This window comes from Anopheles darlingi, chromosome 2 (assembly GCF_943734745.1).
Source record: "Anopheles darlingi chromosome 2, idAnoDarlMG_H_01, whole genome shotgun sequence".
Classification (NCBI taxonomy): Eukaryota; Metazoa; Arthropoda; class Insecta; order Diptera; family Culicidae; genus Anopheles; species Anopheles darlingi.
In genome coordinates this window covers 75856057-75878556 of record NC_064874.1, presented here as the reverse complement: position 1 = coordinate 75878556, position 22500 = coordinate 75856057, and the positions used below count along the sequence as shown (strand labels likewise).

Genomic DNA, 22500 nt, shown 5'->3' with positions numbered 1-22500 from the left:
CTTCTGGTTTCCGTAAAACAACGTGCGAAATTCGATCCACCTTAAAATTGGCCGGAATGTGCCAAGAAATGTAAGTCCAGGACCATGTGGTCGCCCAAGTTGAGGTTATGTGGTCGGAGCGGAGAAAAGTTCAACGAACTCTCTCTCTGGGTTTCTCCGGCTTTTTCGTGATTGACCTTGACCGGGGACACAATTTTGTCTCTCACGCCAGGGTCATTGTCCGCATTTGATGAGGTTATAGCCGCATTCTATCGATCCGGATTCACTTTCGGTTTCGCCTCGTGGTAGGATGTGCCGCCTTCGCCCGAATGCAAGATTGAACGGCCAGTTTTCGCTAACACCACCTTCGTGATCCTCCGGTGGGGCTAGATAGTAGCTGGGCCAACAGAGCTACTCGTCGAAAATATATAAATCCACGTGTCGAATTCAGAAAACTGATCCTCAAATCTCTCCCCACAGGGCGCACAGTTTCATCCGGGACAGCAGCAGCAAGTTGTCAGCAACAATGGACTCCCGAACAAGCGCTTCAAGACAGAGGATGGTGGTATGCCGATGGGAGGGCGTGTGGGTGTCCCTGCTGGTGGCCCCCAGGGTGTGCCATCGTTCTACCTGAACCAGCAGCAACTGCAAATGCTGCAGTTTCTGCAGAACCAGAACAACCTTACCACCCATCAGCAATCGTTGCTGCAAACGCTAATGCATCAGTATCGGATGATGCAGCAACATCAGCAGCGACTCCAACAGCAACGTGCCCAACAACAGCAGCAACAACAACAGCAACAGGCGGTACAATTCCAGGGTCAAGGATCAGGGATTGCACAGCAGCAGCAACAGCAGTTGGTAGCGGCCGGAAACAAGACACCACAGACCGGAATTGTTCCACAGACGGCCAGTGGCGGTGGTGGTGGGTTCGTGAACGATGGTCACTTTTCACCGGCCACTGGGCAATCGCAACAGGCCGCCGGTATGCCGTACAAGTCAGCCGGTGGAACGTACGCTCCGTCTGGATTTCCGGGTGCGGCGCCTGCACCTAGCGCTGGCTTTACGCAAATTTCGTCATCCACCACCACCACGGTTCTTCAATCGCCGCAGCAGCAACAGCCTCACCAGGCCGATCTAGGTAAGTGCACGTTCTGTGACTAGACGAGATATTCAGGAACGCCAACGTTCTCGTTGTGAGGAATTCGAATCCCCACAGTTACCTCACTCCTTCAAAATGTTTGGCAGATTGTGCTTTGCGCACGAACCGTAATGAGGGATTTTCCCATCGTTGGAAGGATCTTTTCAAGGTGTTCGAACATTTTTTCGTATAATGCTACTTTATCCACATTCCTTTTGTGAGCCCAAAACGTGTGATAGCACACGACAAAACGTGTAGTAATGCATACTTTTCATCCTAACTAACTTATTATTTATCCGAATACTTTCATTTACTCTTCCACAGATCAAGAATTACAAGCTTTGCTTTCATCGAAAGACGACAAGGCTACGTTCGCCGAAACGCTGCTGAAGCAGTTCAGTTCCGATTCGATGGACATCAAAGATCCGAAGCTTCTAGAGCAACAACAGCCGCCGCAGACGTCAGTCAGTGGTAGTGGTAGCTTGGCTACGGTTACCGTCGATTCGACCAGCTCAACCAGCGCCAACAACAACACTAAATCACCCCCCATTAAGGCCGAAGCGACCTCCACGACGGCCACCAATCGGCACCATCTAGCCAAGCATGACATCAAGCTGGAGCCTGTCATCAAAATCGAGAAGCTCTGCACGGACTCGCTGGCCGCGAATAACGAGTACGCAATATCCATGAGCGCCAAGGAGATACGGGACCTCGTGCGTAAACGTGGCGGCGGTAATGCTGGCGATCCCAAAGATGTACCGGCCATCTGTTCGGTGTTGAATTCGGATGCTCCTCCACCCTGTCCTCCCGACTGTCCGCCGACGCGTTTAACACGCGAGCAGCTTCAACCACCGACACCGTCTGTGTTTCTGGAGAACAAAAAGGACGCCTTCAGTCCGCAGCTGCAGGAGTTTTGTTTGAAACATCCAATCGCGGTGGTGCGACAACTTGGTGCGGCGCTCAAGCTCGATCTTGGGTTGTTCTCGACGAAAACGCTCGTCGAAGCAAATCCCGATCATAGCGTCGAGGTGCGCACCCAAGTGCACCAGTCGCCTGATGAAAACTGGGATGGCAACAAGAACTCCAAGGTTTGGGCTTGCATCTCTCATCGATCCCATACGACGATCGCGAAGTACGCACAATACCAGGCGTCAAGCTTTTCGGATAAGATCAAGGTAAGTGTTTTGAAACGCGCGTGAGCTCGATGGTATTTGTGACAGCTTTAAATGATGTTTTAAATTCAATTTAACTTTCGTTCTACTGAATGTTATCTTTGAAGAGAATATATTTTAACTGATTTTGGGTTGCATTGAAACATGTGTGTGCCTACCACGACTGTTGATTAATGTCCTTTGCTTTTTTTCTGTTCTCAGGAGGAGCGTGATAGGCTGGCAGGGATTCTGAACGCATCCACTAACTCCGACTCCGATTCGAAGGATTCAATTTCGAACAGCAGTGGTACGGGTGGTGTTAGTGCCACCGGTGGTGGCAATGGCAAGCGGAAAAAGTGCAAAAATAGCAATAAAATGCTGCGGTTCGGCACGAACGTTGATCTTTCCGATGAACGCAAGTGGAAAGCCCAACTGCAGGAACTTCAAAAGCTACCGCCCTTTGCGCGTGTCGTATCGGCAGCGAATATGCTGTCGCACGTTGGTCACATGATTTTGGGCATGAACACGGTGCAGTTGTACATGAAGGTACCGGGCAGTCGGACGCCTGGTCACCAGGAGAACAACAACTTCTGCTCAATTAACATCAATATCGGACCGGGCGATTGCGAATGGTTCGCAACGCCGGATTCGTATTGGGGTGGCATTCAGGCGCTGTGTGAGAAGAACAACATCAACTATCTGCATGGTTCCTGGTGGCCTGCACTCGAGGATCTGTATGCGGAGAACATACCCGTCTATCGGTTCACGCAGCGGCCAGGAGATCTCGTGTGGGTTAATGCAGGGTATGTATTTTCAAGTGTGCGCGGAAATAAACATTTTGAAATTTGAGTTTAATAACAATCTTTACTTCTCTTTATAATTTGTACAGGTGTGTACATTGGGTGCAAGCGATCGGTTGGTGTAATAATATAGCTTGGAACGTTGGCCCATTAACGGCGCGTCAATACCAGTTGGCGGTCGAGCGGTATGAGTGGAACAAGCTCGAAAGCTACAAGAGCATCGTTCCGATGGTGCATCTTAGCTGGAACCTCGCACGCAACATAAAGGTCTCCGATCCGAAGCTATTCGATGCGATCAAGTAAGTATCAACGTGCCATTATATTGTTATAAGTTTTGTGCAAGTGGACATCAAATATGATGAATACAAATACAATTTAACTTTCGTTCTACCGAAATTGTTATGTAGAGAACATTTGATTCACTGATAATGACGCTAAATCATTGTAGCATGCTATCCGGAATGCCATGGCTACACTTTTAACTGATTACCATTTGCTTCTTATTTCTTCCTTCCTTAGAACCTGCCTCATGCAAACAATGAAACACTGCATGCAAATCCTGGAGTACGTTAAATCACTGAACGTCGAAGTTCGGTTTCATGGGCGCGGCAAAAATGAAGCCTCGCACTACTGTGGTCAATGTGAGGTAAGTGTCGAGAGATAGAAACCACATGACTAGGACATTTCTTAAAAAAAACACACATATGTATGTCAGTATGTGTGTGTGCACTATTAGTTTGGTCTCTTGAGACTGCGATTGATCTCCTATCGAGAGATGGTTGCTTGCCTGTGGTGGTGCTATATCAATTTTTGGCTTTCAAAGGCGTTCCAGATCCGCATCGAAATACGATCTTTTCTGGGTGCAAGAAATCCGAACATTTTCCAAACTTCTCTCTAGATGTGAAACGATATAAACAAGATGAATGGACAGCTGCAACTTATAACTAATCTCTCATCCCTCCTCCGTTGCAGGTGGAAGTGTTTAACATATTGTTTATTCGAGAACAAGAGAAACGCCACATCGTGCACTGCATGGGCTGCGCGAGGAAACAGTCGCCCACACTGCAAGGATTCGTTTGCTTGGAGGAGTACAAGATGGCCGAGTTGATGCAGGTGTACGATGCGTTCATGTTGCATACTCCGCCGCCACCTCTGCCACCTCAGCAACAGTCGTCACCACCATCCCAGCAACAGATAGCGGCAGGATCAAACCCTCAATCCTCTCCACCGGTGATGGCGGTGGCAGCTGCGTCGCAGGCATCGTCCTCTTCTACCTCCGTCACGTCGTCAAATGTTTCGTGTGCTAGTGGTTCCATGCTTGGCGCAGGAGGGGTGGGCGGTGTTGCTTCTTCGAGTTCGGTGGCGGTTTCATCGGTTGCATCGTAGGATACCAGGAGGCAGTGCGTGTAAGCGTGTAAAGTGCGCCTTAAAAACGTTTAGTTTAGGATTCCTTCTACCTACCAACCCTCCTGCCAGTTATCTGGAGGATCTGATGTCGAATATTGGAGGAATAACAACAAGGTTGGGAAGCAGCACACCGGCAAAAGCAAACAGGGCTTCTTGCCAGCAACAGCAGCGGCAACAACGGAGTTCGAAACGCGTTCTAACTGTCTGTTTCCTGTTGGTACTGTTTGCATTGCCGGGTAAGTAAGTTTAGTTGTAATTTAGTTCAATTTTAATCTAAACATGGCTACGCTGTGGAGGTTTCCGTTAGTATAGTATTTTTTTTATTTTCCTTCCAAATTCAAAGACTTTCGAATCAATTTCCGAGAAAGAAGGACAAGAGCTAATGTCAAGTCGGCATGCTCATTGATCAAGACTAATTCTGCGTCAACCAGCGAAGCGCTTGGAAAGAGAGGGACTATTGTGCTTTATGCTTTTAAAAAAGTCTGCACATTCATTAAATCAGATTAACTAAAGAACAGTCAACTTTGGGGGAAGATAGATGGCGAGAGAATGCCACGTTGTACGGTGGACCGTTGTAACACGCGTAGCATAATGCTGAAAACATATACTAGCCAAAAAGGGCGATATAGAATGGTTAATTTATATATCCCGATCGCCATTTTCGTTTTTTTCTCACTTTTGTACTTTTAAATCGCCGCCACCTGTAAATGGAGATTATGGACCTCGGTTTATACAATAATACTAAGTAGTTAATTTATTTAAAGGTGCGTATCACACACACACGCGCACACGGTTCTGTACTGCAGATTGCATATAGAAAGCAATGGGCTGCAATAGATTTCAATTTTCGTATCAGTTTTAGTATGTGTTCGGATGCTAGAAGAACATAATTGTACAAATGTTTGATTCACAGGACTGCAATACACCCGTCCTCGCTGATGCTTATTTTTTTATATCTTTTCGAATTCAGTTCTGGCGGAATCGCTTCTTTGTGTCCCATTCGGTATATGAAAGAATCTGTCACTGCCTTCTCTTGAAGTTTTTGGTCAAGTTGCAATATTTTACGATACGTACTCTGTGTTTGTATGCGTCTTTAGCTAAATAGTCAGAGGAATGATTTAGTGTCGGGCTTTTTAATAATAAACGGTAGCTCCTTTCAGTTTTAAACATTCTGGTCCGTGTTAGAAGCAACATGCAAGTGCAGTAGGTTTTTGGTGGCAATTCACATTTTTCAAAAGGGATTCATATTTTATAATTCAAATAAACCATGAGAGGAGGGGGGCTCACTAAATGGAAACAGAAAATTATAAACCAACAATCCTCAGGGAAAAGAAGATGCGTCAAAAAAAGTAATACAAATACAAATAATCTCTCAATAAAACCTCTCTCAAATGCAGAAGTTCACATATTTGTAAAATAATCACAATTATTAGAGCCAACACGAAAAAAACCACAAGACGAGACCAAAATAAGTAGATGTTGAGCCTGTGGAGTTGGGATGTTGTGATCCTGCTCTCGATGCTTATAGGCACGAAGAAGAGACACAGCACCGGAACCGATAGAGAAGCTCGATAAATGATTCAGTGTAGCGTAAACAAGGGCAAGTTAACATTTTTTGATAACTTTTCTTACACATGACACACCGAACAGTAACCGAAAAGAAGAGAAAAATCGTACACACAAACCTCCTTAGCACCAGTACGATCACGATCCAACACAAATTGAAACGATAACACATTGCGTATCACTCGGAGATGTGAAGAAAGGTGCTGTTGATGGGGCGTTGAACGGTTTATAGCAAGAAGAGCTAATTACCACAGTTGCCTTACTGATGTCTTGATCTAAAGCGGAGTAAGAATACTGAACCCATTTGATTGGATTGATTCATTTTCAGTTTAGCAAACAAAACCACAAAACGTGCAGCGGGAAATAGGATGGGTGGACTAACAGCAAATGCCGAATGATCTCAATAAGATTCGCGTTAAGAAAAAACGGGGAATCGCAACAGCGACCGATGGCTGTTCCCTTCTTTGGCGTCTCTCCTTCAAATTCATTTGGAAGCGTATATGAGAGTGTTATAGAAAGAGAGGGAAGGAACCAAAGCAGGGATCCGCACATCTCGTTGTCCTGTGGCCACCCCCAAACACCGGTTACCCAACAAGTCTTTCATGTATAGTTTCATGCTTTCCGTTAACTAACGTTTGGAAAACGAAGGAAAAATTCTTAACTCTTAATGTCTATTATAGTGAGACTATCGCCAGGGGAAGAATGAGCTCGTAAGCTGATGATGGGATGTAAAGGGAGTGTTTGGTGCCCCTCATCTTCCTTTTTGATAAGGTTATCCTTAGTTTCGCAACAAACAAAAACGGAAAATGAAAATCGCCCTACTATAGTTACAAATCGTTTTGGTGCTTCGAATAGCGAGTAAGTTCTGTCGTCGTCCCGTGCGTGTGTGGTGTGTTGTGTAGATTGAGGGTTAATTAAGTCTAAACTAAGGAACGCGAAGGGTCGGAGTGACGAAAATACTTTCATAAAGCAAAGGATAGAATTGTACATTTTTGCCAAAAAGTAAAAAATCAAGCAAATGAAAACTCATAAGAGAGATAAAGAGCTAGATCTATTTTGTAAGCTGCACGGGTAGTACGTGCTCTCAAAACATCAAAGGGGCGGCCGGAAGAAGATCAACAGTAATCATACAACCTGTCTCGGAAAGCGATCGTTTGAATGTATCTCATTCGGCATCGCGAAGGTATTTTTGTCTCGGTCGACGGTTGGTTCCGATAATCGGATAATAGGAGAGCGTAATGTAGCGAAGCAGTTGGCTACATGATAGAGGATGCATTCTTTTACTTTCAGTCATCCTTTCGGTAATAGATGACCCCAGGAAGCAGCCATCCGGCTGTCTATCGTTGCTGGGATCACAGGCGCCTTATTACGATCGTTGATACTTTCCACTTTCTTTCTATTCTCTCTAACCCTGCTCTAATCCGTTCTCCGGACGAATGGAGCACATTGCGATTGCGAGGCACACACGCAATATAAGAAGGATGGAAAATGTCTAAACCCTCTTCCCTGCAAAGCTGAATTTTCCAGTACATCTCATACAGCTAGTCTCGAGTCGTGACGATGATAGCTGTTTCGTGAAGGATGGATGGATGAATGGATGGATGAAAGTCGTCGCTGTCTCGATACCATTCATCAAATTGTCTCATTTCTCTGTTCGTTACATTTTTTATTTTCACCCAAGTAGGGGTGTAATTTGGGTGGAATTTTTGAAAACACAATCCTTGATCCACAGTTTTCCACTTTATTTTTTTTCAAAGTGGTACCATTAATGGTAACGCAGGTACAGGCAGGCAAAGCAGAGGATCAACGGAGAGAGTGTTATGTTTCTTTCGGCATATTTCATCAATATTTCACCAATCATCATCAACACTAAACACAAACCAAAACGAATCAAAATTTAACTCCTCCTACACCTGCTTAATCTTCATCATACAGTTTTACTTTATACAATTACGCTTTCTCTGGAAAGAGTCATTGGATTGACGCGTCTTGTTGTCCGTCCATAGAATGATCTGGCCATCTGGATATGTGTGATCTGCTAAACTCTCGATGTTGGTTGGCGGTAGTTTAGTTCCACCGATCATAACGAATCCTGTTTTGAGTATGATCAAACAGAAGAACCCAGAAGTGACTTGGGCTGGTCTTATCAGTTGAGATTTGAGTTGGTTTTAATCTTCAGACGGCAGTTGTCAACCCGGTGATGGCACTTAGTCGCTCGATGTGAATATATAAAATTACGAATATGGAATCACGAAGTGGTGGTTAAGCAGAGCATTGTATTGTATGCGTTACAGAATATGCAAAAAACGAAACAAAAAATCGTATATTGGAAAACGCAAAGCGAGAAGAACCAGTTGATCACTGCCAGCCTTCGTTACCGCGGCACGCGAACTAATGCCCTTCCATGATGCAGGTTAGGCCTGGAAGGAAGGAGCGCGTACGGTCTACAAAGGGCACTAGTTCCCGTGCGTACGGTCAAGAAGCAATCAATTGTAAATGAATGAAGAGTGAAGAAATGCGGCGAAATGGGTGAAAGCTGTGTACAGAAGCCAGGTTATTACAAAGTACTTCGTATTATCTCCTTTTTCTAATTAATTATCCCGAAAGTGGAAGAATGTATGAGTACGCGAGCGTGTTTGTATGCGTGGTTGTATGTGTGATTAATGGTGTGTGCTTCGCCACACAGGGGCTTAGATGGTAATGAATGTAAGACAGGAGAAGCTTGGGTCACACACAGGTGGTGATCGACGAAGGAGCAAAGTGGAAGAAGGTAGAGCAAATTTAGCGAATGTAAGCTCGTGTGTGTGCAAGAGTACGTTGAAACGAAAGACTCTTCATAGAATTGTATAAAGTAAAACAATTTAATTCGACAAACAACTTCTTATTCGTAACAAAAAGCAAACATTATTAGAACCCATATCATAAGAGAGACACTTCGATCGGATTTGGATCGTTGGTTGGCCCGCGTAGAACGGCAATAATTGGAAAATACACAATTCATACAATCATCTGAAAACCGAAGCCATTACTCGCCTTTCCTTTTTTCGTTTGACACACTATTTTCGCTTTACAACAAACCTTTCCTGGTTCTAAGTAGCACCACGATATTGGAGGAGCCTCCTTGGCAGTAGTTGATGTTCGTAAGCGGGCGTGTCCTTGAATCAAGGATAGTTCATAGTAGTCTCCGACAACACGAAGCAAATGCCGCATCCGCATATGCACTATTGGTAACGAACGCGAATGCTCAGGTATCTGGTGTTTCTTGGACCAAACAGACTATTTATAGGTTATTTGATGTGCTGTGGTAAAAAACAAATATTATCTTTTCATTTGAAATATCATCTGAAGCGGAGACACGTCTTTTTGGGTTTTATGCTCTATTAGCCTAGCATTCAGGATGTAAAACGTAACAATTGAAAATACCTCAGATTGAGAAGCGTACAGGGCAAACCGTATGAGATACAGTAGTCACGAATGGTATATCTAATCAGATATAGGGTTGGGCATTAACTGGAATGGGAAAAGCTATTCCTTTTTCTGCTGCCGCCGTCCACTGACGCAATGGTATGGCTGGTGCACCTCCAAGAAAAAACCAATTTCGAACATTCCACCGAACTCAAATGCGATGAATGTTAGCAGCAACACATGATCAGTAATCAATGCGAGGAAGAAGCAGATGTGCGCCCAAATTTCACAAAGAAACCAAAGTCAGCGTACAATGGAACTCAAAAGCCTTCAGGTGAAAGGATAGTTCTTGAAAGATGAAGATGTTCGAACCAACAGCAGCAGACTCTCTTGACAGTGAGGTATATGGTTCTTACACATTCTTGCAAAAATCATAAAATTACAAGCGAATAGGCTCGACCGATTTTCAAATTTACGGGAAGGTAAACGAAAGAAACAAGCAAACCTCATGAAAAACTTATTACCGCCTAGTGTGCGAGCAGTGCTCCGGTAGGGTTTATGATAACAAAAACTAGAAGCAGAACATATTTGAACACTTGTATGATAACGAATAAATAATTGAAAACCACCAAATTGATAATTGTATCGGTTGACACACTTGTTTTCCTGTTATGGCGTGTTGAGCAAACGAAACGCCACTACCATACCGTCTACATGCTTTTCGTCTTTCTATTTTTGGTCGGTTTGTCTACACGTTTTCATTTTGAGTATTTGGTTTATTTAATATCGATCCTTTTCTCCAGTGCACTGGGTTGGATTGGAAACATTTGTCGAGTTCATTAACTATTATTTAATACTTATGCCTTCTGCACGAAGTTATGGGATAGAACAAGGGAGGTGGTATTTACAGATCGATTGTCTAATCCTTATCCACAACGAACGGAGGATCCATAAACGAATAAAGAGCTCGAGGCTTTGTACGGCGTAGTGAACGATTTCTTTATGAATCCGAAATTCATTGCTGCAGCATGGCACTTACATTGGCTGCGAACAACTATTAGCAGCAATTAGGTTGATTATATGCAGCAAACCTGTTTTGTACCTATTACCAAGTACCACAAATCAACCTAGTTAAAGTTACGTTGAAGTTGCACTTGTGTTCAAACTCTATGGTTTTATTAATATTTAAGCATGAATAAATATATTTAAAGATTACAATCATCTTATCGATACAGTCAATTTAAGGATCTAAGACCAGTGGCAGTTAGTTTGGCTTCGGGTAAAAGGGCAGTGTGGAGAAAACGCTGCTGCGATCGATGGTTGCATTGCAGTAGCGGTACTTGATAGCCTGGATGTCTGATGGCATTGCATGGTTGCTTCCAAAGTCAGGCTTATCGTATTCCTTCTGCAATGTAGAAAGCAATGCCCAGCGGTTAGATTCAGGTTCTCCGATCACCTTTCACCCTGATATACTTACAAGATTGTATAGCACCTGCTGCCGTCCATCCCTTGATCCAGCAGTTTTGCTGTAATGCATGATGCTTCCATAATTATACGAGATGTTGTAGGTCGTTGTAATCCCGTCCACATCCTTTCCGAAGTTGGTAGCAAAGAAGCTGTCCGCTGATGAGGTGGAATTGGGGAGTTATTTGAAGAAAGAAGGAGATCGATGACTTGCTTAGCTTACTCTTATACTCAGGACTTAAAGCATTTCGGTCGATGTAAATGTATTCGTCCCGATCGGCACGGCTCACTTCGTGCAGGAAGCCCAAAGTATGCATCAGCTCGTGGACCGGTGTTCCACCGAAAAGACAGACAGGCGTTTGCAGATTAAGAATGTTCTGACTGTTGTCCTCTTGTCGACCAAGCGAGGCAAAGCAGCCTGCATGACGGTTTGTAATGCGCACGAAGTGTGTCGTTTGTGGGGTGCGAGGAATGAACCGGACGCACGTTTGTCTCTGCAGCTCGGTCATTGATCGTTCAATTATGAGAATCTCGTTTGGCTCTGCAGAAAATAGAATGGAGAGTGATATAACCAAGCACTCTTGTTTCTTTCGATCGTATCATACATACTGAATGTCCCTGGTTCAATGTAGTAGGGTACGATCCCGTTTGGCCATACTGTCGTGGGGTATTTTTCGGAGAATGATACGCGTTCGACGCCCTGTTCTTCATCGGGGAGCAAGATATCTCCCTGGTAGTAATAACCGAATCCAAGCTCATGTGGTCGCCGTTGATCCGTATGTTCGTCGTAATTCTGCACAAGCCTTCCTATAGTTGTTGGGGAGGAGTGCAATTATCGACCTTTTTACCGAGCTGGCCTTGGCGTAGGACCTTCGCAAAAGGCTAAAGTTTATGCTAGAGATGATCCACTTACCTACTTCTGGGCGTCCTGTGCGCGAATGCTGTGCATTACGTTTAGTGCAGTCGATGGGCATCACAAGCAAGCACCACGCCACCAGAAACATGCCCAGAAGCGACATGAAGGTTGAGTTTAGGTGCAGCACGCACTATTCTAACAATGTACTTGCTTTGACTAACAGTAGCTGACTGGTTGAGGTGAGCCCTGGGATCTCTGGTATTTATATGACTGTAGCTGTTATAACGCAATACCCTGACGAACTTGACCGCTCTGTTCCAGTGCGTTGATCGCAACAAGGGCTCCGCAACGTTCCAAGCGGTTATGCTTTGAAACATTTACTACGCATTTGATAGAGTTCATTAGGGCGGGAAATGTGGTAGCGATTTCCGCAAAATGCTTTCTGTGACCCCTTTCACTACCGGCGATGTAACTGGACTAGACCAGGCAGCGGCTTACAGTGACTTACAACCAACGAGAACTATGCCTTACATCGAAAGGCAATCCGTTTTTTATAGGCGTATTTAAATCAAACTTTTCTTTTAGTTACACTTGGGTCTATAATATAATTATGATTTTGATTTCCGCCTCATCGCGTGAATACGAACCTCTACTCTAAAGAATTTAATAGGGTGCATCAACAAAATGCGGTCTACACTGTGTACTAGTATCAGGCGGAAAGCAAAACTTATCGCTCAATTATGCAGTTACTCAACCTTCGATCATGAGGTAGGTATTTTTCAATAACCGTTTTTGAATTTTTCTTTTTATTGAATCATATTGAGATTTGTTTACCGCACGTTGAAATTATTTTTGCCTATTTATTTTCACCAACTATTAGCGGTAATTAGGTTGATTACGTGGCTCAAACCTGTTTCGTATCTATCAGTAAATGCAATAAATGAACTAATTTGAAGTTTCGTCGATATTTCACATGGAATTATGTTCTTGCGATTTTATTCATGCTTGTATATTGAATTAACATATTTAAAGCTTACAGTCATCGTCTTATCGGTCAATTTAAGAAACCAAGGCGAGCTGACAGTTTGTTCGGCCCCGTATAAAAGGGTAGTGTGGAAAAAACGGTGGCGCGATCGATGGTTCCATTGCAGTAGCGGTACTTGATAGCCTGGATGTCCGATGGTATTGCATGATCGCTTCCGAAGTCAGGCTTATTGTACTCCTTCTGCAATGGCCAGTGTTCATGTTAAGGTTACGAAATTCTGCAAGCCAATTCTCTCGGTTATATACTTACCAGATTGTAAAGCACCTGCTGCCGTCCATCCTTTGAACCAGCGGTTTTGCTGTAATGCATGATGCTTCCATAATTATATGAGATGTTGTAGGTTGTTGTCATCCCGTCTGCTGCCTTTCCGAAGTTGGTATTAAAGAAGCTGTCCGCTGGTGAGGTGGAATTCGAGAGTTAATCGAGTGTGAGCGGATAAGGAAATCGGCGCATAGACTAGCATACTCTGATACTCAGGCTTTAAAGCATTTCTGTCGATGTAAATGTATTCGTCCCGATCGACACGGCTCACTTCGTGCAGGAAGCCCAAAATGTGCATCAGCTCGTGGACCGGTGTTCCTCTATATAAACAAGCTGGGGTCTGCAGATTAAGGATATTCCGACTGTTGTCCTCTTGACGCCCGACCGAGGCAAAGCAACCTGAGCTGCGGCTAGTAATGCGCACGAAGTGTGTCGTTTGTGGGGTGCGAGGTATGAACCGGACGCACGTTTGTCTCTGCAGCTCAGCCATTGATCGTTCAATTATGAGTATCTCGTTTGGCTCTGCAGAAAATAGAATGGAGTGTGGTATGATCAAGCATTCTTATTTTATCGGATCGTATCATACATACTGAATGTCCCTGGTTCAATGTAGTAGGGTACGATCGCATTTGGCCAAACAGACGTGTAATACCTGTCGGAGAGTGATACGCGCGCGACGTCCTGTTCCTCATCGGGAAGCATGATATCTCCCTGGTAGTAATAACCGAATCCAAGCTCATGTGGTCGCCGTTGATCCGTATGTTCGTCGTAATCCTGCACAAGCCTTCCTACAGATGTTGAGGAGGAGTGCAATTATTGACCTTTTTATCGTGCGTTTTGTTGACCATGACTGAGGACCTTTACTAAGAGCATCTAACGATCCACTTACCTACTTCGGAGCTTCCTGTGCGCGAATGCTGTGCACTACGTTTAGTGCAGTCGGTAGGCATCACAACCAAGCACCACGTGATCACAAACGAGCCCAGCAGCGACATGGAGATTGAGTTTAGGTACAGCACACACTATTCCGACAATGTACTGGCGTTGACTAACAACAGATGTCTGGTTGAGGTGAGCCCTGGGGTCTCTGGTATTTATATGACCCCAGCTGTTGTAACGCAATACCTTGACTAACTTGGCAGCTCTGTGTAAGTTGATTTCTTTGGAATTTTCCATGCATTCGATAGAGTTCATTAGGGCGGGAAATGTGGCAGCGATTTCCGCAAAATGCTTTCTGTGACCCCTTTCACTACCGGCGATGTAACTGGACTAGACCAGGCAGCGGCTTACAGTGACTTACAACCAACGAGAACTATGTCGTTGGTCGAATGTCAATCCGTTTTTATAGGTGTATTTAAATCAAATTTTTGTTTTAGTTACAATTGGGTTTATAATATAATTATGATTTTGATTTCCGCCTCACCGCGTGAATACGAACCTCTATTCTAAAGAATTTAATAAGGTGCATCAACAAAATGCGGTCTACACTGTGTACTAGTATCAGACGGAAAGCATATCTTATAGCTTAATTATGTGTGTTATGTAGTTACTCAACCTTCGATCACAAGGAAGGTGTTTTACAACACCCGGTTTTGAATTTTTCGTTTAACTGAAAAAAGTTTCTGTTTTATTTTTACGTTCCAGTCTATGAACCTTTAAACCGCATGGCAACACATGACAGAGAAGCGTGCTCGGCCTCAATTATGCTCCTCTAACACTTCCGGAATATCGACGGTTAAGAATACAAGAACCGGGAGCACTTGACTGCCTCAGGCATAACTGCATTGATGTTCGTGTGTGGTTGCTATTTGCCTGTTGTTTTCTAAAGTTTTATAACCATTTAGTTAATAATTAAACTGTGAAATACACAGTTTCATGTTCATGAATCTTGTTGTTTAACGAAAGCAGTCTACTAAAAGGTAAAATTTCATAAACAGTGAGAATAAAATAAACTGAAACGTTTGTTGACTTAGACTGATCTGCTGAGATGCGTTTTATGAACCTAGCAGATTAATACAATCCTGTCCGATATCGATAATCATGAATGCGAACGCGCATACAACGCCTAATAATCGTTTGCAAATATTTGAACGGAACGAACGGAAAAAAGGCGATGTTTTACCTGTATATAAACGATGTAATGTTTTATTTAACTAGGAAGCAAGCATGTTTGTAAATCTCCCAGTGGCGTAGGATGGGCCTTGGTTTTTTTTCTACAGCAAACTTCGGTCCAATATCAGAAAGATTGAAAAAAAAAAAACACCAGATTAATGTATTCATATGATCTAACGAACTCTTTCTGATCAAAAGTTTAGCTTCAAGCTAACACTTAAATTTTACTCACGGTTATGATATGCTGTCTGCTCTCTATTCCCAATTTTTCCTCTCCACTAGAAGTATTCTCATGCTTTTCTTTGCCCACCCCAAAATAACTTATACGACACTTTGCATAACATGCCTCTTCGCAAGCAAGTCGGTTTTAAGAGGGATGTGTGTTGAGCAGTGCGCCAGACGGATACATGATAAACTCCTCGCTCTAAATGGCCATCGGAAGAACGTGTCATCCATTCATTAGCTGATATGTAAATGCAGTAGGACTTCTTTCAACTGTAAGTCACCTGCTATAAATACTAGCTGTGGCAATCCACAGAGCTGAAGTTGGCAATAAGGAAAAGAAGCGAAATGTGTATCTTCAAGTGGAACATTGCATTTTTGGTCGTGATCGGTGGTTTAATGCAGCAAAGCATTTCAGCTACCATATGGCCCTCCCACATTAAGCCAACCTCGATAGTCGGTAAGCTATCCATTTGACGGCTGGCCTGCTAATGTTAAATCCACCGATTCTTGGTTCCAGGCAAACGATTGATGAAGTACGCTCCCAGAGGTAGTAGCAAGTACAAGGGATTTCCGCATGAGTACGGATTCGGACATTACTACCAGGGGGATATTATTCTGCTACCGCAGCAATTGGGCCGGGTTGCGCTAGGTGAACAGTATGTGAGCCAGAAGTGGCCGGCAGGTATTGTGCCCTACATCATTAAGGCCAATTTCAGTGAGTATGAAGGGGGCTGGCGAGTGGGCCAGACGGTTTATTTCAATTTCCATTCTCCCCATCTCCAACTTTAGCCAACGCGGAGCTCAGGACACTGCAAGCCGCTTTCCAGCAGTTCGTGGATAACAGCTGCGTTCGGTTTGTACCTCGTAAGACCGAGAAATACTACGTCACGATTACTAATCTCAAGGAGGGTTGCTACTCCTTTCTTGGACGCAATTCGGCAAATCAGAATAACATAATCAATCTGCAGACACCGGAGTGTATGCAGGTGGTCGGTACGCCGGTGCATGAGATGATGCACGCGTTGGGTTTCTTTCACGAGGTCAACCGTCCGGATCGTGATGAATATGTGACACTGAATACGACAAACCTGCGCCCAGACTATCAAGGTAAGTGAGTGCTGTTGAACAGGAACAAGAAACCTTTTGCTCACACATTATTTCATTCCAGATCCGGCCTTTATCGAAGCAAATTTTGGCAAATTGAATGACAGCATGGTTACTACTTATGGTGTGCCTTATAACTACGGCAGTGTGATGCACTATTCCCGCTATGCTGGCTCGATTGGCATCTGCTGTCCGGTGATCGACAACATCAAGCCATACAACGGGGACTTTGGCAGCGAAGCCGGGTTGACGCCACTCGACATTCAGCAGTTAAATGCACGTTACTGCAAATAATGTTACACCAGGTTTGGATGTTCTGAAGGTGCGGAATTTGAAAAAAAATATAAGAGTTTGTTTTGAAACTGAATGCGGCGATAGTGTTGCTTGAAAATAGTAGTTCCGCTATATCTAGAAGAGATTGTCATCTGAAAAATATAGGAAAAACGCATTACTCCTTAATGCAACAATTGTTTGCCGATAGTTTTGTGATTCGTCTTTACGATACTTGAACGGCTACCGAACTACCGAGGATTTTGCCATCGTCCACGCCACGCACCATAAACGGCCGTTAGTGGCATTCTTGTAGTGCTAGAATTCCGATTCCCGTATGGCTAAATTACTATTTGAGGTAATGCTTGCAATTATACTGAACTATTATATATCGAATATCCAATCACTTCAGTGATTCGAACAAATACTGCTCTGCATTGAGAACCATATTTGAAAGTTTCCCGACTCAGACTGAACATTTGAGATCCGAACTTCGGAGGTTAACACAATACTGTCTGATATCGATCAGATGCTAAACGCTATCTGCCCTACTCGAATACACACCGTGGTAATTAATTTAATGACTCTTTTGCTTATATTTTTTTCGTTTCATGCGTATTACTTTGGAATGAGAAGCCCTATTCGCTTCTATTCAAATGCATCCGTAATAAGCACACTTTGAAAGATTTACAATTGTATTATCAATGGCCTAAAGAAACCTTTCTGTTGGGTAATTTTTTTTTCTGTTTCGTTTGTTCCAAAAAAACTTGTTGCTTTACAAGTAAGTCGTTCTCCAGAGGACTCGGTACGGAGAAGTACCGCAGACGGAGAGGTGTGCGTAGTGTGATAAGCTCGTCGCTCTAAATGGCCATCGGAAGAACGTGTCATACATTCATCAGTCGGTATGTAAATGCAATTTAACTGGAACTTTAGGTCACTTGTGGTATAAATGTAAGCTGTGACAATCGACACAGTTACAGTTCGCGGTGCGAAGGCCAGTTCAAAGGAAGAGAAGCGAAATGTGTGTCTTCAAGTGGAACCTTGCATTTGTGGTGCTGATCGGTAGCTTAATGCAGCAATCCCTTTCAGCTGTCAATTGGCCCGCCCCCACCAAACCATCCTCTATAGTCGGTAAGCTACAGAAAATCCCCGAGGAGCTAGCTAGCCAGCTAGCTATTAATCTACTGATCGCTGGTTCTAGGCAAACGATTGATGAACTATGCTCCCAAGGGCAGTAGCAAGTACAAGGGATATCCGCATGAGTATGGATTCGGGTACTACTACCAGGGGGACATCATGGTGCCACCGCGGCCATTGGGCCGTGTAGCGATAAGTGAACAGTATTTGGGGCAGAAGTGGCCGGGAGCTATTGTACCTTACGTCATCGAGGCCAATTTCAGTGAGTATGAAGGGGGCTGGCGAGTGGGTCAGACCGTGTTGTTATAATTATTATTATTTTCCGTCTCGCCGGTAGCCAACACAGAGAGCCAGACGCTGCAGAATGCCTTCCGGCAGTTCGCAGATAAAACCTGCATTCGGTTTGTACCTCGCCTGGACGAGCTGCACTACGTGACGATCACGAATCGCAATGTGGGTTGCTACTCCGGTGTTGGTCGCGCTGCGATGAACCAGTACAACATCATCAACCTCCAGACACCGGAGTGCATGGAATCCGTCGGTACGCCGGTTCATGAATTGATGCACGCGTTGGGTTTCTTCCATGAGTTCACCCGGCCAGACCGTGATGAGTATGTGACAGTGAACATAACAAATCTGAGTCCAGAGGATCAAAGTAAGTGTGTGTTGTTGAACAGGAACAACATTTCTTATGTTTCACACACCATTTCATTCCAGATCCGGCCTTTATCGAGGCAAATTTTGGCAAGTTGAATGCCAGCGAGGTTACTACTTATGGTGTGCCTTATAACTACGGCAGTGTGATGCACTATTCCCGCTATGCTGCTTCGATTGGAATGTGTTGTCCCGTGCTCAACAACATCAAGCCATACTTCGGCGATTTTGGCAGCGAAGCCGGGTTGACGCCGCTCGACATTCAGCAGTTAAATGTACGTTACTGTAATGCATGAGCCACCACGCCTGTGAACGGAATTTAATTTTATCGGAAATATAGCTGAAGTGAGGAGATAGTGCTGCATAAAGAAAAGCGGTTTCGGAAGCACAAGGATGGGCAATAGGTTACGAGCGGGCGGAATCAACAGCGGCTTTATTGATTGCCCGTTAGTGCAGCAATCGCTCACCGAAGGAAGCCTCGATGCTTTTGCGACCTTCCGTCGAACGCGATGTACCTTCACCAAGCTCTTCGGACACATCAGCGCGGATCGTTATTGAATCACGGCCCGACGGACTCTCTTTAACTTTGCGATGCTTGAACAGTTGCCCGACCTGTCGCTCCATCACGGAGCTTAAGCTGTGTCGATGTTTCGCCTTCCGGGCGACGCTCCGTTGCGCTTCCTCTTCAGACATAAGATGTCCATCGAGATAAACGATGGTCGAGTGACGTCGATCGGGGCCGTTATACAAATCCTGCATCGTGTTGGCGCTTACCTCCGATAGACAATCGGATAGGCTACGGTGCTGGGAAGCACCGCTGCTACGCCCATCTTCCAGGCCAACTTCTTGCCGGCCCTCCGTTGGAGTGGCTGGTGAACCATTCTGCTCCAGCTTACCCTTCCTTCTTCCGTTAGCGCTCACGCTCCCGATCGAACTGCTAGCCGACTGCGGAACGGATGTGACTCCAGCGGAAGCAGCCTTTAATCGCTCGGCCCGTTCCTGCATTATCTCGCGGCACCGGTTCGTACAACCGCCGACCCACTCGGAGATGAGCACGCCCAGTGCCACGACATACCCGAACAGCATCAGCAGAAACATACCCTCGGTATCGGCAAGCGTTAGACCGCGCTCTTCCGGTGCCGGACCGCGTAACGACTCACCAACCGATGCCTCTCGGAAGCGGCCATCCTTCGTCTTTATCGTGTTCCACAGTACCTCCCGTTTGAGCTTCGTGATGATGCCCGCCTCCTGCATGTACAGGATGGCATTGTTGATCGGATCGCGGTACACGGAATACGGAGGAAAGACTAAGGACACCCCGTACAGGGCGAAACATTCGCGGCTCACGTGCAAACCGTATCGCTTGTTGACGAACCTATCAATGGACGAACGGAGCAAGATCAGAAATTGGCGAATGTTTAGAATCAGTCGCCCGGTCGCACTGCACTTACTGGTAGGAGAGATTCGATTTGACCAGAAACTGAAGTTCCTCCTTGGAACCAATGAAGGCGTACGAAATGAGAAACGCTCCGGTAACGTTTCGTATACCCTCCTCGACGCTGCTCACGTATCGCAGATCCTTCAGCAGCTTGTTGGTGGCCTCGTGGCTCGAGTTGGCGAACCAACGTTCCCACCCACCGCGATCCAGCGTACCGACGCGGTAGAACCCCTGGTTTAGCTCCTGCACACTATCCACCCGTTCCGGCTCGACCGGAAGCGTTATGAAAGCGATGATTGAACCCGTATAACAGGCCGTAATGATGATTGTAAACACCCAGTAGATGCCTGCAGATGGAAGGAATCAAGGGTATTGGATTAGACAGACGACCGAGTGCACAATTCTCACTCCTTACCGATCAGCATACGAGTGGAAGTTTTCTTCGTGTTGCTCCACGAGTTCTCGCCCTGAAACGTAAGACTGTTGGTAAAGGTACCGAACACGTACCAGAACATGTTCTCGATCTCGCTCCAGTTACCGAGCAGATGACGTAACGTCATTTTATCGGAGAAAGCGAGAGGAAAAATGGCCAGCAGATAGATAAAGATGATGGCTACCCAAACGGGCCACTGGAACGGACCGAGGATAGCACGGTACCTGTGAAGACGACCCAAACCAAACCACTGAGTGAGAACTACTGGACGATCAGTCACCGGTGACCCCGCAGTACTTCTACCTTGGCAATGCACTAGACATCAGCGTCAGAAAGGCGGCACAATCGCTCGAGTGAGCGACGGACATCTCGGTGGCAATGTTGCGCTCGATCGTCACATAGATCCCCGCCAAACCAATGTCAGCCTGGCGTCGCTTGATCTCATCCACAACCGCATCACCGGATCTGTGGAAAGCAATGGGAGCGTTATCAGGCCTACCACAGGCAAGACACCCTGGCTTAGATCACCTACTTACCCTAGCTGCGGTTTGGACGGTTCCACGATGTCGAAGGTAAAGTTCAGATACCGGGAGAGCGTTTGAAGCAACCGAATTTCCAAACCCTCCCAGCGTATCTGCACATTGCCGACACCGTCCGTGACTAGCTTCTTGATTGTGAACGGTGGCTGATGGGCGGCCATGACCGTGTACCGGTGACCGGAGAACCCCTGGCGCAGCTTCGGTGGAAACAGGTTGACGCTGCTGCGCGAGAACTTGTTGCCAATCCAGGAGGTTAGCACCTGGGGCCGGTTCGCGCCTAGCCCATCAATGTACAGCTCGTGCGTGTACAGCACGTACGGTTGCTCGTTGTTGATGCGCTTGTCCACCGAGTACGATTCACCGATGACCAGCAGATTGATGATGTCTCGGGACTGCTTGGAGGCCAAAAATTCCTGCAGCTTCCACTGGCTGGAGCGCGGTATCAGTACGACGCGGCTCGTCAGCTGCGGTCCGAGCACCTTACGCGCCATCATCACGTCCGAGAGGAAGAGGATGTAGCTGCGACACATCGCGCCGGACGGCTGCAGGATCTCCGGATTGTCCAGGGTGTAGTTGGGCCCGATGCGCCCGGTCACGTACGTCGTGGGAAACTCACTAAACAGTGCCTCGAGAATGTAGTTCTCGGTGTTGCCGACGTACGTATCGTACAGCACGATCGGTATGCAGCTGTGCATATACTTGAGGATGATTTTGTTCAGCAGCGTCACCAGGGACATGGTCTGCCGGTTGTCGATCAGTACGTGGGCAAAGTTTCGCTCCCAGATTTGTTCTCGGGTTTTCGGATGCCCGTAGAAGGTGGGATCGACGCGACGTTTTTCGCGGACCGGGATCACCTCTTGACAATCAGCCGTTGTGCAGGATTCGTTATCATCACTCGGCATGTACGCACCGGTGTAGTATCCTTCACTCGCCAGCTCATAATATCGCGATAACTGATGCGTACCCTTATAACTGATCAGCTGCTCGTTGAAACGTTCCGGATGGTTAAGCCTGGCGACGACACTGGTCCAACAGTCGGTACCGGTGAGAAGAGCACACAGAATAACACTGGACAGTAGGGGACTGCCAGTAAGCATGGCATCGTATGTGCCCATCGTTCCGCAGTGGGTGAAACGGCAAAGGCGGGCACACGACGAAGGATGTCCTTATATAGCTCACGCTACATTGACCGTTGCCCTCTGTAGGAAATTGAATTTCCCAGCAGTACAGTGTTGCGGTCTGATATTTATGAAAGCATATGACTCTTTGATCATAACCTTTCACGGAACCATACCTTGGGCGCAATCAAAGGATTGAATGGTGCAAGGTGTTTAATTGATGTGTTTTTCTCTCTATCTCTCTTTTATTTGCCCCCATCGAAGGGAAAAGGTTTTTTCGCACTTTATTTGGACGAAAATAACTACAAAGAACACTCTTTGCATGATTCACCCCACGGAGAATCAGCCATCCTTTGCGTAGCAACAGCACCAGAACAAGGCAACGATGAAAGGAT

The 22500-nt window shown here is 45.6% G+C and overlaps 4 protein-coding genes across 4 annotated transcripts in view; 2 read left to right on the top strand and 2 right to left on the bottom strand.

Annotated features, from left to right (window-relative positions):
• The window catches only part of LOC125949681 (histone demethylase UTY), a 73023-nt gene extending 62594 nt beyond the window's left edge, over positions 1 to 10429 (top strand). Inside the window, 6 exon segments of the mRNA XM_049676946.1 lie at positions 460 to 1120; positions 1445 to 2295; positions 2494 to 3074; positions 3161 to 3370; positions 3591 to 3717; positions 4044 to 10429. Coding sequence (XP_049532903.1) covers positions 460 to 1120; positions 1445 to 2295; positions 2494 to 3074; positions 3161 to 3370; positions 3591 to 3717; positions 4044 to 4457 — 2844 coding nt within the window. The 3' untranslated portion in view covers positions 4458 to 10429.
• A 284-nt stretch (positions 10430 to 10713) lies between these two features.
• On the bottom strand, positions 10714 to 14025 carry LOC125959531 (zinc metalloproteinase nas-8-like). The gene is made up of 9 exons (XM_049692356.1): positions 13965 to 14025; positions 13666 to 13863; positions 13280 to 13597; positions 13064 to 13209; positions 12930 to 12994; positions 11554 to 11570; positions 11137 to 11454; positions 10927 to 11072; positions 10714 to 10854 (listed from the first exon to the last, which is right to left on the bottom strand). Exons 1-9 carry the CDS (start codon positions 14023 to 14025, stop codon positions 10714 to 10716), a joined length of 1410 nt encoding a protein of 469 aa, XP_049548313.1.
• Positions 14026 to 15747: 1722 nt separating this feature from the next.
• LOC125949639 (uncharacterized) lies at positions 15748 to 18873 on the top strand. Its single transcript, XM_049676879.1, has 7 exons — positions 15748 to 15869; positions 15930 to 16127; positions 16202 to 16519; positions 16581 to 16796; positions 17988 to 18185; positions 18261 to 18578; positions 18641 to 18873. The coding sequence occupies exons 1-7, from the start codon at positions 15758 to 15760 to the stop codon at positions 18871 to 18873; spliced, it is 1593 nt and encodes a 530-aa protein (XP_049532836.1). The 5' UTR covers positions 15748 to 15757.
• Positions 18874 to 19024: 151 nt separating this feature from the next.
• On the bottom strand, positions 19025 to 22102 carry LOC125949621 (ionotropic receptor 21a). Its single transcript, XM_049676851.1, has 5 exons — positions 20985 to 22102; positions 20752 to 20913; positions 20431 to 20672; positions 20029 to 20362; positions 19025 to 19952 (listed from the first exon to the last, which is right to left on the bottom strand). The coding sequence occupies exons 1-5, from the start codon at positions 22100 to 22102 to the stop codon at positions 19025 to 19027; spliced, it is 2784 nt and encodes a 927-aa protein (XP_049532808.1).
• Between the last annotated feature and the right edge of the window lie 398 nt (positions 22103 to 22500).

Coding starts and splice junctions, on each gene's coding strand:
- LOC125959531 (XM_049692356.1), bottom strand. CDS start 14,025: ATGCCTACCGACTGCACTAAACGTAGTGCACAGCATTCGCGCACAGGA. Junction 13,864..13,964: donor CACAGGAAGCTCCGAAGTAG/GTAAGTGGATCG, acceptor CAACATCTGTAG/GAAGGCTTGTGCAGGATTAC. Junction 10,855..10,926: donor AGCAGGTGCTATACAATCTT/GTAAGTATATCA, acceptor TCTACATTGCAG/AAGGAATACGATAAGCCTGA.
- LOC125949621 (XM_049676851.1), bottom strand. CDS start 22,102: ATGGGCACATACGATGCCATGCTTACTGGCAGTCCCCTACTGTCCAGT. Junction 20,914..20,984: donor CCGTCCAAACCGCAGCTAGG/GTAAGTAGGTGA, acceptor TGCTTTCCACAG/ATCCGGTGATGCGGTTGTGG. Junction 20,673..20,751: donor ATGTCTAGTGCATTGCCAAG/GTAGAAGTACTG, acceptor TCGTCTTCACAG/GTACCGTGCTATCCTCGGTC.
- LOC125949639 (XM_049676879.1), top strand. CDS start 15,758: ATGTGTATCTTCAAGTGGAACATTGCATTTTTGGTCGTGATCGGTGGT. Junction 16,128..16,201: donor CATCATTAAGGCCAATTTCA/GTGAGTATGAAG, acceptor CTCCAACTTTAG/CCAACGCGGAGCTCAGGACA. Junction 16,797..17,987: donor CATTCAGCAGTTAAATGCAC/GTTACTGCAAAT, acceptor CGCTGGTTCTAG/GCAAACGATTGATGAACTAT.